A 14,934-nucleotide genomic window follows, 5' to 3' on the forward strand; every position below is an offset into this window, starting at 1 on the left:
TTTTCTAGCTTAAATGATGAAGTTGAAAAACCTGCACTAGAGCTGTGCATGACTTAAGTGGCGTTGGGGTGAAGATATCTGAAGATAATACTGGTTGATAAAGAACAGGCAGGATGAACTCGAATGCTCATTTTTAGTAATGATAGAACTGAGAGATTGTGTGTGAGAGAGAAGTGTCCATTGAATTTCAATAATTCAGCTGACCTGCATCAATTATTCCTCATAACCTTCATAATGCATTCAAAATCCCTATACAAGTTTTTTGCATTCCAATTCATTTGGACCCAAATAATCTGTGTTTTATAAAAGTCCTAACTTTTAAATATTTGAAAATAAAATATTTTTCAACTAAAACCTTATTGTATGTGATCAGCAACTTAACGAGTGAATGAGTGAAAAAAATGAAAGTATAGTTATTACCATTTTTAATAAAAATAAAAAAATCAAGAAATTCTTTGAAATTCAGAACTACACACGAACGACAAACACTCACACACACACACACACACACACACACACAAACCTATGATGAAAAATAAATATAATTTTTTTAAATATGGATGAGAAATATTGTTTAAATACATGCGATACAGTTCAATGTCCTGATAAATTAACAAAAAAATTATTTATTAGGTATTGGCAAACCGACTGTTTTTTGATGTATTGTAGTTTTTTTCTATTTATTTTACTCAAATTACAGATTAATTTTAGCATTAATACTGTTGCCACAGAAATACATAATAGTGCAAAGATCCAACTATAACATTACAGGTTGTCTTTGAGTAATTACAACAAGGTGTGAATGTAGTATTTACTTTATTAGTATGTTTTTTTTAATCTTCCTTTTTATCTTTAAATATGGTATACTTTGATCAGGATTTAAAAAACAGACATTTATGTGAATTAAAATGCTATGTTTAACATTCTATAGTAAGAAATGCAGCCATTGTGTTTCATGTCAAACAACTGTTTATTATTAATTTTTTTATATGGTACAAATTAATGTGACAGACTTGAAGCTGTTAAGAAATACACAAAGTGCAGCTTAACTGACCGGACAGATATTGCTCTATATAATACATACAGTTTTCAGTCTATAAAATTTAAAGCATCCTTAGCAGGTTAAACAGCTTTGGTTTCGAGGTCTTGAGAGTAATAACAACATTTCAAACTCGACTGTGTGTGTGTGTGTGTGTGTGTGTGTGTGTGTGTATGCATGTATGTATACCAGTGTGTGTACTTCAATAAATCTCCAAAGGTTTCCATCATCTTTCAAAAACAATTGAGTTGAACCACAAAGTTTTCTTTGTTCCCCATTTATACGGGGCAATTCCAGGCAATTAAACTCAAAAAAATCTATCTTACATAGTGAAAGGAGATAAACAAACAACAATGCAGAATCTAAACAATAAAATAGAGGAAAGTCATGTAACAATGTCTGTTCTATACACGTGACCCTGGAAAGCACATCGTTAAGAAAAGCAGGTGTAACTACTTACAAACATATACACAAGTCTTTTGTGTTTCGCTGTGAACCTTTGCAGAAAGGTAGCATCTTATGACATTGCTCACTACTTAGCAGGACAGTGCTGAGGTAATTTGAATGATATACTCCATTTAATCAGTTTTCTTCAATCAGTTACATATTTCAAGATTGTCAGCGACATTTAGCCATTTCTCTGTACAATGTGCATAAAACTATTGAGCTTTGGTCCAGCATTGAAAACATGAGCAAAGGCAGAACTAAGATTCTCGTCTCTTGGTTTGAATTTTTGGTTACAGCTTTATTTCATAAGCCTGTATACCTTAAGACGTCCTGTCTCTGCAGCCACACACAAATGCCATGCTACTGAATTCATGAAAATGAACAGGATGGGGGGATTTCATCTAATACGAGATGAGCCGAGTCAATGCAATCAGGCATTCAATTTTTTTTTAATGCGAATCAAGTTATCCGTTACGTAGATGTCAGAAGCAAGACAATTTTTCTGTAACTTATGCCCATTGCGTTGAATTACATTTGCATAAATACCTCAAAAGATTTTCTTTTCAAAACATTTAATTTATTTGTAAACTGACTATTTTTGCTCTCTGTTTAAGTATGAAGTGAATATTCCAATCCGATCTCATGGCCATTCATACGTATTTTACGAGGTGGGTAATTCGTATGAATTTGTATGAATGTCCTACACCTTAGCCTGCCAAAATCATATGAGTACAACTTTGTACGAATTAGCCACCGCGTTAAATGCCTACAAACTGGTTGCGAGATATCGTTGAATAATCATGTCCACAGCAAAATACTTTAAACATTTGCTATCATTGAACTTCTAGGCTATTTTAACATCAGTGTTAAAATGAACATCATACTTTTTTAGTTACCAGTTAGTTACCACTGCTTTTATTTTTTAGTTGAAATGCTTGTTATACAGTATAAGAACTATACAATAAAAAGCATAAGGAAAAAGAGACTAAAAACAATTCATTACATTACTCTAAATCTAACTGTAAGATGGGCTGAAGGTTTGTAGGATGGTGCAGTATTTGAGACACTGATTCTTTATTTTAATTTAAATTTAGGTGTATATTCAGTCAAATGTTTCATCCAAGGTGAGTATTTCCAGTCATTTCCATCTGAGAAAGTCTGACTGACACAATTAAGCTTCTGCACCAAAAAAACCTTAAGCACCAAAGATGAAAAAGACACATAGACAAAAGATAACTTGCATAACCCAAGTGAATTTTTTTTAAAGTAATTCATCTCATTTACTTGAAATCTTTATAAGTATATACATGTATGTATTTTTTGTCAAGCATGACAAGTAAAATAAAACAGTAACCCTTAGCTTTTAAAAATAAAATCATCCGATCACTTGAAAATGATAAAATGGTTCAGGCCAAGGTATGCCATACAATGTCCTTGTTCTTTGGCTAGGAGGCTTTGGCAACACCATTAAATAGCTTTAATCACAGCTGCAACGAATGTGGATATCTGTGGCATGTTCACTGAGAATCTCTTTGCAAAATATTCCTCCCAAGTGCACTCTTTCATGACGGATGCCTTAATGTTAATGAACAAGTGAGATGACACATTTGACAATGACAGACAGCAGAAATGTGACAATTTTGAAATAAACTTCTCAAAGATTTTTTTGTTGTTGTTGTTTTGTTTTGTTTTTTTTGGAACGTGTGATTTCAATTTGGTGACAATTTATCAGAAATATTTACATAAAAACCCAAGTGATAAAATAAGACAAAGATCAAATGTCACACCCATATACACCCATCACATGAATCTTTTTTTTTTTCTTTTCTTTTTTTGCCAGTAAAAATGTAAAAATGTAAAACACATTTACAATTAAAAAACCTCAGGTATCAGATGCAACAAACTTTGGTAAGTAGTTTCTTCACCATCCTTGATTTAAACAAGACCCTTGTTCTTTATTCCTCACAATCTGCTTATGAGTCAGTACTATAACTCTCTTTTTTTCTAAACTTTTTTTGGTTTTTGCTTTTGTGATGATAACACTGACAAATATTTATTTTTGCCTTTGTTGACAGTTCATCCAGTCGATGGTGCATCGGATAGCAATCGTCCAGGTCTTTAAGTCCACAACATCAGAAGTTTCGTCATCGGTGCATGTTCGCCTCGTGGCACTCGTATCAAGCTAAGGGTGTTCCTCCATATTATCAACCATAGGGTCCATCGGTGCGACTGGCCCGAGCTCGGGCTGTTTAAGCCTCTTTATAGTGTTTTTCAATGCTTGCCTCTTATTGCAGAACCAAACGCGCACCACCTCGCGATCATAGTTCAGTTTCTCTGCGATTTCTGTCATCTCCTGACCGGAGGGGTGAGTATTCTTCTCGAAGTGGCTGTTGAGGATTTCCAGGGCCTGCGGCGTGAAAGAGGTCCGGCGTTTGCGCTTTTTGGAGGGCTCGCTGCCGATAAACTCGGTCAGGTTCTGCATACCAGAGCGATGGCGGGCTTCCGCCTCGGCCATCCAGCGCTCCAGCACGGGCTTAATCTTCTGGGCGCTTTTTGGGGTGATGTCCAACTTCTCGAACCTGGCAGGATATAAAAGGCCAGGGTTCAGTTTGCCTGTCAGACTGCTAGCTATAGTGTTCTCTTGGGCTTCCTGTGGTAGGAAAAAGTGGCTTCTCAGGATGGTGTGTCTGGGGGAGAATTGAGAGAGAACAAGCTTACTTAAGTGCCCAGACCGAGTGAGGGGTTTCCTGTCTGACCCAGTTGCCCAGAAGAAGGGGTCTCTTGGTTCAGGCCGCCAATGGGACAGAGTGTTTCATGGCCTCTACAGCATGGCTTCAGCTGTTGCCCACTGGGAAATGCTTTAATCTAAGCCCAAAAAGCTAATTTGTACATTCCAGTACAGCATGCTCCTTCATGTGTTTCTTTGATTGAGTCTCTGTACCCATGATGCATTGAACCAAGAGGACTCTTCCATGGGCCGGTCCAAAAACAAACAAGCACCTGACTGATATCATAAAGAATGAATCCATTTAATGGCCTTGCATTTGTCTTGTCTAGCTCTTCTGTACAATTAGATCCTCAGATGGCATCACATACGATTAGGAATTCTATCTTCTCTGAGAAATTTTTAATACATAATAACACAAGCATGCAATGAAACTTTAAAAGCATTATTAATTCACAAATGGCTTAAATTATTCACTCAAACGCACACACATTTGAATACACTTCTCCAACTTTTCCGTCTTCCTCAAGCCACCCTGATGTTGATTTAATGTTTAATGCTAATACATTTTCACCTTCACTTTTGAATATGTCTGCAAGTTTATGGGGTCTCCAGGGAGGGAAATCAGTGTAATATTTAGGTCTTTAATGCTGAAGAAACTTTGCTTTCTGTTCAAAAAAAAGAAAAAAAAAAGAAAAACCTAAAAGGTACACTAGTTAGTATGCTATGTGGCCTTTTATTTGGGTTTTCACTGAATTATGGGAATTGTTTTGAATTGTAAGTGGACAAGAAGGCCATTTAAAAAGCAAAGAACAAAATAAACTAACTGAACCAAATCGAAATTTTAAGAAAGGAGGTGGATATATATACAAAATCATTAATAATTATTCATATTATATTCATTTTATTTTTTATTATAATTCAGCATTACATCCATGATTATGAATTATTTCATGAATATAATATAAATTATTTTACATTTAATTTATAACTTATAATTATTAATTTTATATTATATTAACAAACAAATAAATATAATTCTATTTTCAGACTTTGGGCCAGATTTACTAACAGCTTGCACCAGGGCAAACCGTTTTTTTGTTGGTGTAAAAATACTGTCAGGATTTCCTCAAGATGTGCAGTGGAGAATTAGTGCTGAAAAAGGCATAGACAGAGTTTTTTTTATATTTATTTTTGCACCAGACCTTATTGAAGATGCATTTGTCGAAGTTTCCCTTTCAGACACAAAATTTATGGGAGGAGAGTATTAAAATGAATTACGCAACTCGATTTACTAATGTTGCACTCTTCAAATTACTGCTATTTAAGCCATTATTTATGGTGCATGTCTTAAACTATTTTGCACTTCAGAGCATTTGTTATTGCTAGGAGGAGGCACCGCAGAGAACAGATAGCTCCTGGTAGAAGAGAGAGGATTTTCTATTAATTTATTTTAGAATTCCAGAAGAACACTCTATCTGAATCTGAAAATATCCTTGCGCTAATTTGTGCTGTGCTCGTTGGTCATTATGGAAATAAGATGTTGTGTCTGCTTTCTTTAATTTGCACGTTGTCAGTAAATCACCTGCAGAAATTTCCATGCCCATCGGCACTGTTTTGGAATTGCGCACTCATGCTAATTTGCCGTTTATTAAACTGGCTCTAGGTATTTAATATACTGTTGAGCCATGGTTAAAAAAAAATTAAAAAAAATATAAAAAATGGTCTCTCTCTACTTGATGTCAATGTAAACTCAAAATCAAAATCCCTTGAGAAGCACCGATCTGATCTAAAGCCTGTATAACCAGCCACAGAGTGTATAGTTACAGAAGATCCATAAAAAGAGCTTTTGTCTCCAATGACTCCACTGAATGGGGAGATTTCCAAAGTGTGTCTGTACAGACTTTAATGGAGAGATGTTTCAGTGAGTTTCCTGACCTGCGCTCCTATCCAGCACATGGACATCTGTCAGGCAGACAGAGAAAAGCCCAGCTGAGAGAGGAGAGAGAGGTGAACTACTGCTCTCTGAAACAACACATAGTCTCTCTTGGTCCTGAACTCCTGGACAGGCTCCTGTGAGGAAGCCTTTGATGGAATCTTAACTGGCATTTGAAAAGACGCCTGAAGCGGGGGCAAAGGCCCTCGCTCTCCCATGTCCTCAAACGCAAAGACGTTTTTCAGCACAGAGATGAGTGACAGCACCCTGTTAAATCCAACCGAGCAGGAAACAATACTGGAGTCCAGGTATATGCCAACTTATTTATTAAGTCATGTTTTATTTCATTTCCTAATTTTAGATCGTTCACTGCAATAATACTAGAAATAAGTGAAACATTTCAGTTTCTGGTTGGAGAGCGAGAGCAGGACGTATAATAATGCTAATGCGGGTGGAACAGGAAATCAACAAAAATCAAAAACTTATCATAGTCATATAAAACTTGGTAGGGATGTAGAAGTAACAATATTATAATTTTTTTTATTTTACTGTTATTATTTATTTATTCATTTATTTTCCGAAAAGGAGGAAAGAGCAGGGATAATTGTTATTGTTCAATAATTAGTTAGGAATAAATGTGACATTGGTATAAACTTTGAAAAAGTCCCTCATACGCATCAAGGATGAATTTATTTGGTCAAAAATACAGTGAATTTTGAAATATTATTAACAGTTTAAAGGAACTGTTTTCTATCTGCAGATATTTTAACATTTAATTTAATCCTGTAATGGAAAAGTTTTTTATTACTCCAGTATTTAGTGTGATCCTTTAGAAATCATGCTATTATATGTTTAATGTGTAAAACAATTGCACTGGTTAATATTTGTATTTAAAATATAAATCTTAAGTCTTTTTTATAATTTTTATATAAAATATAAGTCTTTTTAACCAATGGAATGCATTCTTAAAATTCTTATATATATATATATATATATATATATGTGTGTGTGTGTGTGTGTGTGTGTCTTATTATCTATCTATCTATCTATATATATATATATATATATATATATATATATATATATATATATATAATTTATTTTTTTCAAACTCAGTTAATGACATCTACTCTACGTCAAGGATGTTTGAGACAAAATTTTAAAGGTTTGATGGGAACATTCACTAAATATATGTGATACAATTTTCTCTGCTTTTCCCATTCAAAAGACGTCCGGTAAGAACAGATTTTTTTTTTTGATGAATAAAGAGGGCAGCCTTGAGACAGAAATGAAGTGAGCAAACTGCGGCAGGAAAAGTAGGTGTGATTAAATATATATACAGTCATGTTAAGCAGCTCTTCTGCCCAATTTGTCGTGCAAATTATAGATAACAGCTTTGCAGCCTGAGACATGAATCATTGATGTGAATCTAGTGTTTTGGTGTGGATTAATGTTGTAAATCCACACGGCTTAAAAGTGGAAAAGCGATTCCCATCTCGCAATTATGTGATGATATGACATCTTATGAGCATCCATGTGCAACGGTGCATGTAAAAGAGGGCCTGTGCCAAGGACGGCTGTGAACCACTCCGTGTAAAAGGAGGAAATTTTAATTTGACGCACTGAGTATGGTGTATTTAACAGATTTAAACAGACGATTATACTAATAATAAGATTTGAATATTTATCTACAGTATTTACTATATCCTTATTCTCAATAAATTGAGTATGTCAAAAGTGTATTTTTTTATTTCATTGCAGTGATGTCAAATGCTTCACATCAGTCATAAGGCATCTGGATTCTCCAGGCTTTAATAATGACCCCTGTCTCTGATCAGTTTGACGATGCACCTTTGTGATTGTTCAGACGAACCAATAAAGCTTTTTTCCGCTGTGAACTATGAGATCGGACAAGATAGAGACATCTGTCAGGCCGAGTTTGACTGAGCAAAGACTACAAGAGCCCCAAGAGCTCAGACACTCACAAGCGAAAACGTGTTCACCTCTCTCCCCTCTTGTCTCTGCTGATGTTAACTAAACTAAAGCATGTGAAGTCTGCCTTTAAAGCCAAAAACACTCTGCACACTGTCATGTCCAATGTCATATAAATGAACAAATAATGAAAAAAAAATCCCCCCTTCCCTTCTGAAGAGATGAAAGGATGCATATAGAGAAAAACATCACATCACCTGTTTATTTTGGAAACTAATGGCTTTTAATGTATGCTATAAATATCTAAATAATGCATGCAGCTAAATATTTCATGCAGGATTTTTAAGACTTTCTGCACTAGTTTGAAGCTTCATAAGGAATTCCCTCACTCTCCCTCCACCGAGCAATTTCAAATTTGATCGTTCGTTCACTGCTGATATAATAAAATTTTAAAAAGAATGTCAGATAAACACAAGTGTCTCATCAGATGAACCACAAGCCTTTTACAATGCAACTGTATTAAAGTTAAAAAGATTCAGATACAACTCTGAACTATAAACCTTAATGTGTCACACAGAGATGATGTTTGGCAAGCTCATTCAAACAAGTTTTATATAATTTTATATCAAGTATAATTAAGGCATGTTGAGTTTTTATTATTTTAAGTATTGTTCTTATCAAAAATATAAGATTTTAACTTATTTTCAATTAATTGTTTTAAAACATACTATATTCACACATTCAGCTTTTCACGTCACAGCCGAGCCTTTCAGCTTCTGTGTTCAACCAAGCAAGAGTTTCTGCAAGACAGCATTTTGCAGTGTTGGAGTTACAGCGCTTCAGCGGGGTGCTGGTCCAGTGCTGCTTGTGCTGTTTGGACGGTGTGCCATTGCTTGCCAAACTGCGGTCGCGATGTTGAGGGAGCCCCCCTTGCTATGCCCTGTTCTAGTTCCTCATAGCAGCAGAGGACTTACTAGCGTGTGGCCAGGGCAATTTGAGGATCAAAAAAAGGCCTTCTCTGCCGAGTGCATCCCCGCGGACTGCATCAATGCACTGCTCTGCGTTGCCCCAGTCAGGCAAGGTGGCGTTGAGGGAAGTTCTGACCCGGAAGTGATGCAGGAGCTAAGCACTGAGAAGGACCTCGCCCTGCTGGTGACGAAAGCCTTGCTGCAACACGGAGAATCTGGATCCTGCTCTTCAGGCGGTGATGACCGCACCACTCCTTCCCCCAGAAAAGGGCTGGGTGGAGAATATTTTGTTCCCTTTCTATTTTTTTCAGTGTTTGGTACCCAAACATTCAACAAAAGAGCAATTTCCTGTTTCTCCGGGTATCAAGAGGGCGGGTATGGCAGTGTGCGAAACACAGCCTCAATGCTCCTGTCCCCCTTTCCTTATGCAAGCAGGCAGCAGCGCCCAGTTCAAGGACGCTTTGTCTTCTCACGTGCCCCATGCACAACCATGGAGTCAGGTAAGCATCGCACCACTCACTCAGACCCAACTCCGGGACGCTTTGCCTTCCCGGTTAGGTCCCTGCCCTTCACCTCGCTGCCCCACTGCAGGTACATTGATGGTTACCTTAGTCCCGCTTGTTTGTTTCTGGGGTTATGGCTAGCACTCTGGCTCACGAGAACCATCAGACTCTATTCAATTCATCCGGTGTCCTCCTGTCTTGCGAGCGGAAATTGCAGTACTGCTGGCGAAGGACATGATAGGACCTGTCTCTCCAGCTGATATGAAGATGGGGTTTTACAGCCCCTACTTCATTGTACCAAAGAAAAGTGGTGGGTTACGACCAATCCTGGACCTGTGCGTTATGAACCGAGCCCTCCGCAGGTTCCATCTCAGTGGATGCACTAGCACACAGCTGGCCTCAGGGCCATCACAAGTATGCCTTTTCCTCAGTGAGCCTTCTGGCAAAAACATTGTGCAAGGTTAGGGAGGACGAGGAGCAGGTCCTCTTAGTTGTGCCATACTGGCCTAATAGAACTTGGCTCCACGTATGGTCTCTGAAAGGGACGCAGAGTTTCTAGGTGGTCTACCCCAGCGGTAGTAAACACCATCACTTCAGCTAGAGTGCTCTCTACAAGACACGCTTATGCACTGGTGGGACCTGTCCCTTGATTGGTGTTCTTCCTGGTGGGAAGACCACCGTAGATGCCTGTTTCCAAAAAGTCTGTCTCCAAACAAAGACTTGCCCACTGGAAAGTGGAGACTATAGTCTTAGCATACCAGGCCTGATGTTTACTGTGCCCCCTAAGAATCAGAGCACAATATAAAGAATCAGTGCCTCTACGAGAGGTATGGCATCTTCTTGGGCATTGGCGCGGGGTGCCTTGATAGCAGACATCTGTAGAGCTGCCAGCTGGGCAACACCCAACACGTTTGCGAGGTTCTATAATCTCTGTGTAGAGCCTGTGTCCTCTCGTGTACAGATGGTCAGTAACACTGGACCTGCTAGGTGTCGATAACGCTTGCTGTGGCATTCCCCTCTATGGACCTGATACGTGCTTCTCAGTTCAGTTCCCCTTTTGGTGAACCCTGTTGAAGTTCAGGTGTGGCGGAACGCCAGACACCAGGTCCAGAACTCAAGTGTATGCCCAAGGTCAGCCCTTGTGCTTGGCTAGGTGCCCATGTGTAGTGATTCCCCCTTTGGGTGATCCCACATGTGCATTTTCCATGGTACTACTTCCCTCATGGTAAGCCTGTGTCTTTCCCTAGCAGAGGTTTCTCTGCCGTCTCTGCTGTGTAGTGATCTCACCCCAGGCGGGCTGAGTCTACCTCAGAAACTTTTCATATGGTGCACTGCCCTATGCCCAGTCCATTTGTGTAATTGCTACATGATACCACCTATACGCAGGATGTGGCTTCCATATGGTTTCCCTGCTTGGGTACACTTTCTCAATGTTATCCATTATCCAACTGTATGGAACAGCAGTGGCAGACACCTCTGCCTAAGTCCTGTCCTATCTTCTGCCCCAACTGGTGTGGGGGGACTTGCCGGCTTTCACAGGGCACTGGAGGGGGTCAGTAATAGTGGCGCTTTCATAGGGATCCCAATTTGTAAAGCACTGTTGACGTAAAGTCAAATGTGACTGACTGAAAGAGAATGTCTCGGTTCCGTATGTAACCCTCATTCCCTGAAGGAGTAAACGGAGACATTACGTCCTGTCGCCACAGTTGCTGTACCACCGTTGTATGGCCAAGGCACACCGTCTTGGCTCCTCAGCAAAAAAAATGTATGTGCAACTGCATGTGCACTCCTTATATACAGGGGATGTGGGGCGGGGTGCGCAACACAAAGCTCACACACCAACACTTATTGGCTTGTTTTGTTAACACTCGAAGGTGATTGGACTCACTACTGAGATATCAATTCATCAGTAACTGCTGACATAACATCTCTGTTCCCTCCTTCAGGGACAAGGATTACATGCATAACCAAGACGTTTCTTTTTCCTATCCTTACTTATTTCCAGCGCAGAAACCTGACTGTAGTCTGTCAACACCTTTGTCCTCTTTTTGGTGCAAATTGTCTCCAGATGTATACAGGAACTACTATAGTGCCCTCAGTGAAAAACTGAATTTGCACTATAATGATGACGTTAAATATTTGATTTACTAATGTTACAAAATCTCCCAGTTTATGTCCAAATCCGTTTTGCCGTTCCCCTGTGGAAAACCATGTTTATTAAAAGTCAAGCTCTGTCAAGTTCCTTTCAGCTAAATGCCATGTGAATACATGGCAATGGACCTTAGAAATTAAGTGGTTTAAGTGCTTCTTGTAATACCACAGCTGATGCATTTTACATTAGTAACTGAATCTTTTCATATAGACAGTGCAAAGATGAGTGGATACAGGCACAGAAGGGACTAAAACAGATAGTTCTGACATAAATTGCACATAGTTAATACCTCTGTTTAACATCTTAATTATTTGTAGTTAAATATAAATAGGGTACTACTTGTATGTAAACCTGCGTGACACTAACGTGCAAAGTAGATTACTATTGATCTACCTATCAGTTGATTATGATATTGATTAATTTTTGGTTTGCACAAAACACACACACACACACACACACACACACACACATATATATATAATTTTTTTTAACTTCATAATTATGTTTTTTTTCTTCATTTTATAATATAATATAATATAATATAATATAATATAATATAATATAATATAATATAATATAATATAATATAATATAATATAATATAATATAATATAATATAATATAATATAATATAATATAATAATGTTTAAAACTCCATACCTGCAGATGGCAGACTGGCTGTAGGCTGGGCCTTCAGTTGCACTGAGAGCCTGGCCCACCTGAGTTTGAGTCAGACCCAGAGACAGTCGGCGAATTTTAAACGCTTTGGCGAATTCTCGAATCTCCTCCAGGTTCACACCATCCACCTCGTTAGGGGCTGTTTGAGGATCTGTAAAACAGGGGAGAAAAGAATAAAGCTGCACCTCTCCATTCACAAATTCATAAGCTTGAAACAATGCAATGTTACTCCAGTTTTGCCTGTATTTTTATATCGACATTGAAGACCTTTTAGCTATTTCAAGCAGATGCTTGAATAAAAGACAATTTCTATGAAATCATTTCAGTTTACTTTTTCAATATATTGCATTTATGCTTTTGTTTTGACTTATCTTTATCTTCTTGTTATTATATTGCATGATCTAATATAACAGGAATATCTCAAGAGTCTTCAGAGAGTAAATGCATATCTGAATTTAAGTATAGTATGACAAGAATGACTTCAAAATAGCTTCCATTCATCTATTATTCCTACGTTATTTTTCAAACATTGACAGATTTTTTTTAAGATATGGTTTCTGATTTCCAGGCTTACATAAAAGTGTAAAAGACAGTGTCATTAAAATTAACCCTACGCTTAAATCTTTTTCTTATTAGGCAAGCTGGAATTAAAGTTCTCAAATGAATCCTTTCGTGAAATTCATTTAAAAAATGCCTTTCTAAAAGCAATGAATATTCATTTTAGGCTTTACTATCGGTCATTTTGCTATAAAAGATAGAGATATGCAAACATTATATTTAAATTTGAATCATTTAGCAGCTTTAGAAATGCACTTCAGGGTCTGTTGTTTCAAGACAGCATTTTAGAATGACTGGGTATTATACATCACTGCCAGGTGGTCTTACATCTTGCTTACATAAGGAAAGTTTGGCCGACTAAATAATTCATGGGCGTCATTATGAATGAATTATTAAAAGAATCCATCAGACATATTTAAAATCAAAATCTATTGAACCAGCACCCTATCACCCCTTATATTCAAATCCGATTTTGAAACCTGAACTTGCTCCTGTGCAATACTGAAAATTGAGTTAAATGCAGCAGTTTTGTATTTTGATCACATAATAATCATTTATGACAAACTGTCAGGGCACAATGCCTTTTGCCTTGCTATTGCGTTCAATGCTGAACTGTTAAAATTAATTCCTTTTTTAATAATGTTCTTAGATTTAAGAATTTGACCCCAAAAGGACAACCATGACCCAATTTCATGTCTCTACCCAAAAGTGTGATTTGATACTGTTATTATGATTTCCACCAAATCAAATAAAATACAAAAAAAGATTTGCCAAATGCAAAACGTGAACGGTCCTTGAAAATAAGCTTTTTTTTCCATCTGAGCTGAACATGGTGGCTGTGGGGTCAGTCAGACCCCCCCCCCCCTCCATTCAAAACATGTTCTGGAGAATTAACGTTATCCAAGGAAATCGCAACAAACACAATGTGGCATGGAGAGCTGTGCGACGGCGGTAAACTGATGAAATGAATAGAGAATTCTTAGGGTATTGTGTATGTTTGGAACAAAACAAATAAAAAATAAATAAAAACACAACACTTCATTGGTTAAATCCACAGCAAGTTGATCAATGGCAACTTCCTGTTTATTGAATTTAAAACTCAATTGCAGATGGTTTAGGCCAATTGGCTATGACAAATGAGAATTTATCTAAGTAAAACTGTTTTTAAAAGGGCCGCCGTGGCTCTGACAGGCTGGAGGGAGTGATTTATATGTGGTGCTTCTCTAAGGGCAAAAGCCGTGCTAAACATAACCTCCTAGTCATTAGATCTATAGTTTGGTCAGCTGGATGACAGAATCAACTAAAATCCTGATAAAAACAAAATGAAAGGCAGAATATTTTGGTAAATACTCATTTAAAAAACATTTATCTATCAGCTAACATGTAGAGACATGGTGCACACTCACTGCTGACTAGCTGCCCGACGCTAAGAGCCGAGGATGAGGACGATGATGTTGAGGAGGAGGAAGAGGCCTGGTGGAGGGGGCTCTGGCTGTGGGGCATACGGAGCAGACTCGGCTGAGACACCGGAGGGGCCTGTGAAGTCTGACAGGCCTGCGGCAGCTGTGGAAATACACAAGTCAGCTGTTATACACAGTAAAGTAGGTGAAACAACAACACAATGTAAATAGATTAAACTTGGACAAAAAAACATGATTAATACACACATATATATATATATATATATATATATATATATATATATATATATATACAGTTAAAATGTATCACTCGATGGCGCCGCACATGGCTGCTTCAGTACTTGGCTCTCCAGTGTTTGTACTGTTTTTGCTTGTTTTTCCTGTTTTTTGTTTAACAAACACAATCAGTTTCACCAGGGATGGACTGCTGAACATTCCGCAGAACACACCACAGGATATTTTTCCGGATTTCAATTATACAGACGTTTTACTGAACATTGATATTGGAGGAGCAGCGGTGCTGATCAAACGCTTCAGGCCACGCAGACGGGGAAAGCGAACGGGAGCGCTCGCCA

At 37.8% G+C, this 14,934-nt stretch overlaps 1 protein-coding gene across 3 annotated transcripts in view; it reads right to left on the minus strand.

Moving 5' to 3' along the window:
• Nucleotides 1–952: 952 nt before the first annotated feature.
• Nucleotides 953–14,934, minus strand: part of pou6f2 (POU class 6 homeobox 2) — a 101,378-nt gene continuing 87,396 nt past the window's right edge. For 2 of the 3 annotated variants that reach the window (XM_059524415.1, XM_059524416.1), the window contains 3 exons: nt 14,345–14,501; nt 12,363–12,531; nt 953–4,173 (listed from right to left, as the gene is read on the minus strand). In XM_059524415.1, coding sequence (XP_059380398.1) covers nt 3,669–4,173; nt 12,363–12,531; nt 14,345–14,501 — 831 coding nt within the window. In that variant the 3' untranslated portion in view covers nt 953–3,668. The remainder of the gene's footprint in view (nt 4,174–12,362; nt 12,532–14,344; nt 14,502–14,934) is intronic. The other variant, XM_059524417.1, reaches the window with a different exon arrangement.

The sequence above is a fragment of the Carassius carassius genome, chromosome 35, assembly GCF_963082965.1.
Source record: "Carassius carassius chromosome 35, fCarCar2.1, whole genome shotgun sequence".
In the NCBI taxonomy this organism is placed as follows: domain Eukaryota; kingdom Metazoa; phylum Chordata; class Actinopteri; order Cypriniformes; family Cyprinidae; genus Carassius; species Carassius carassius.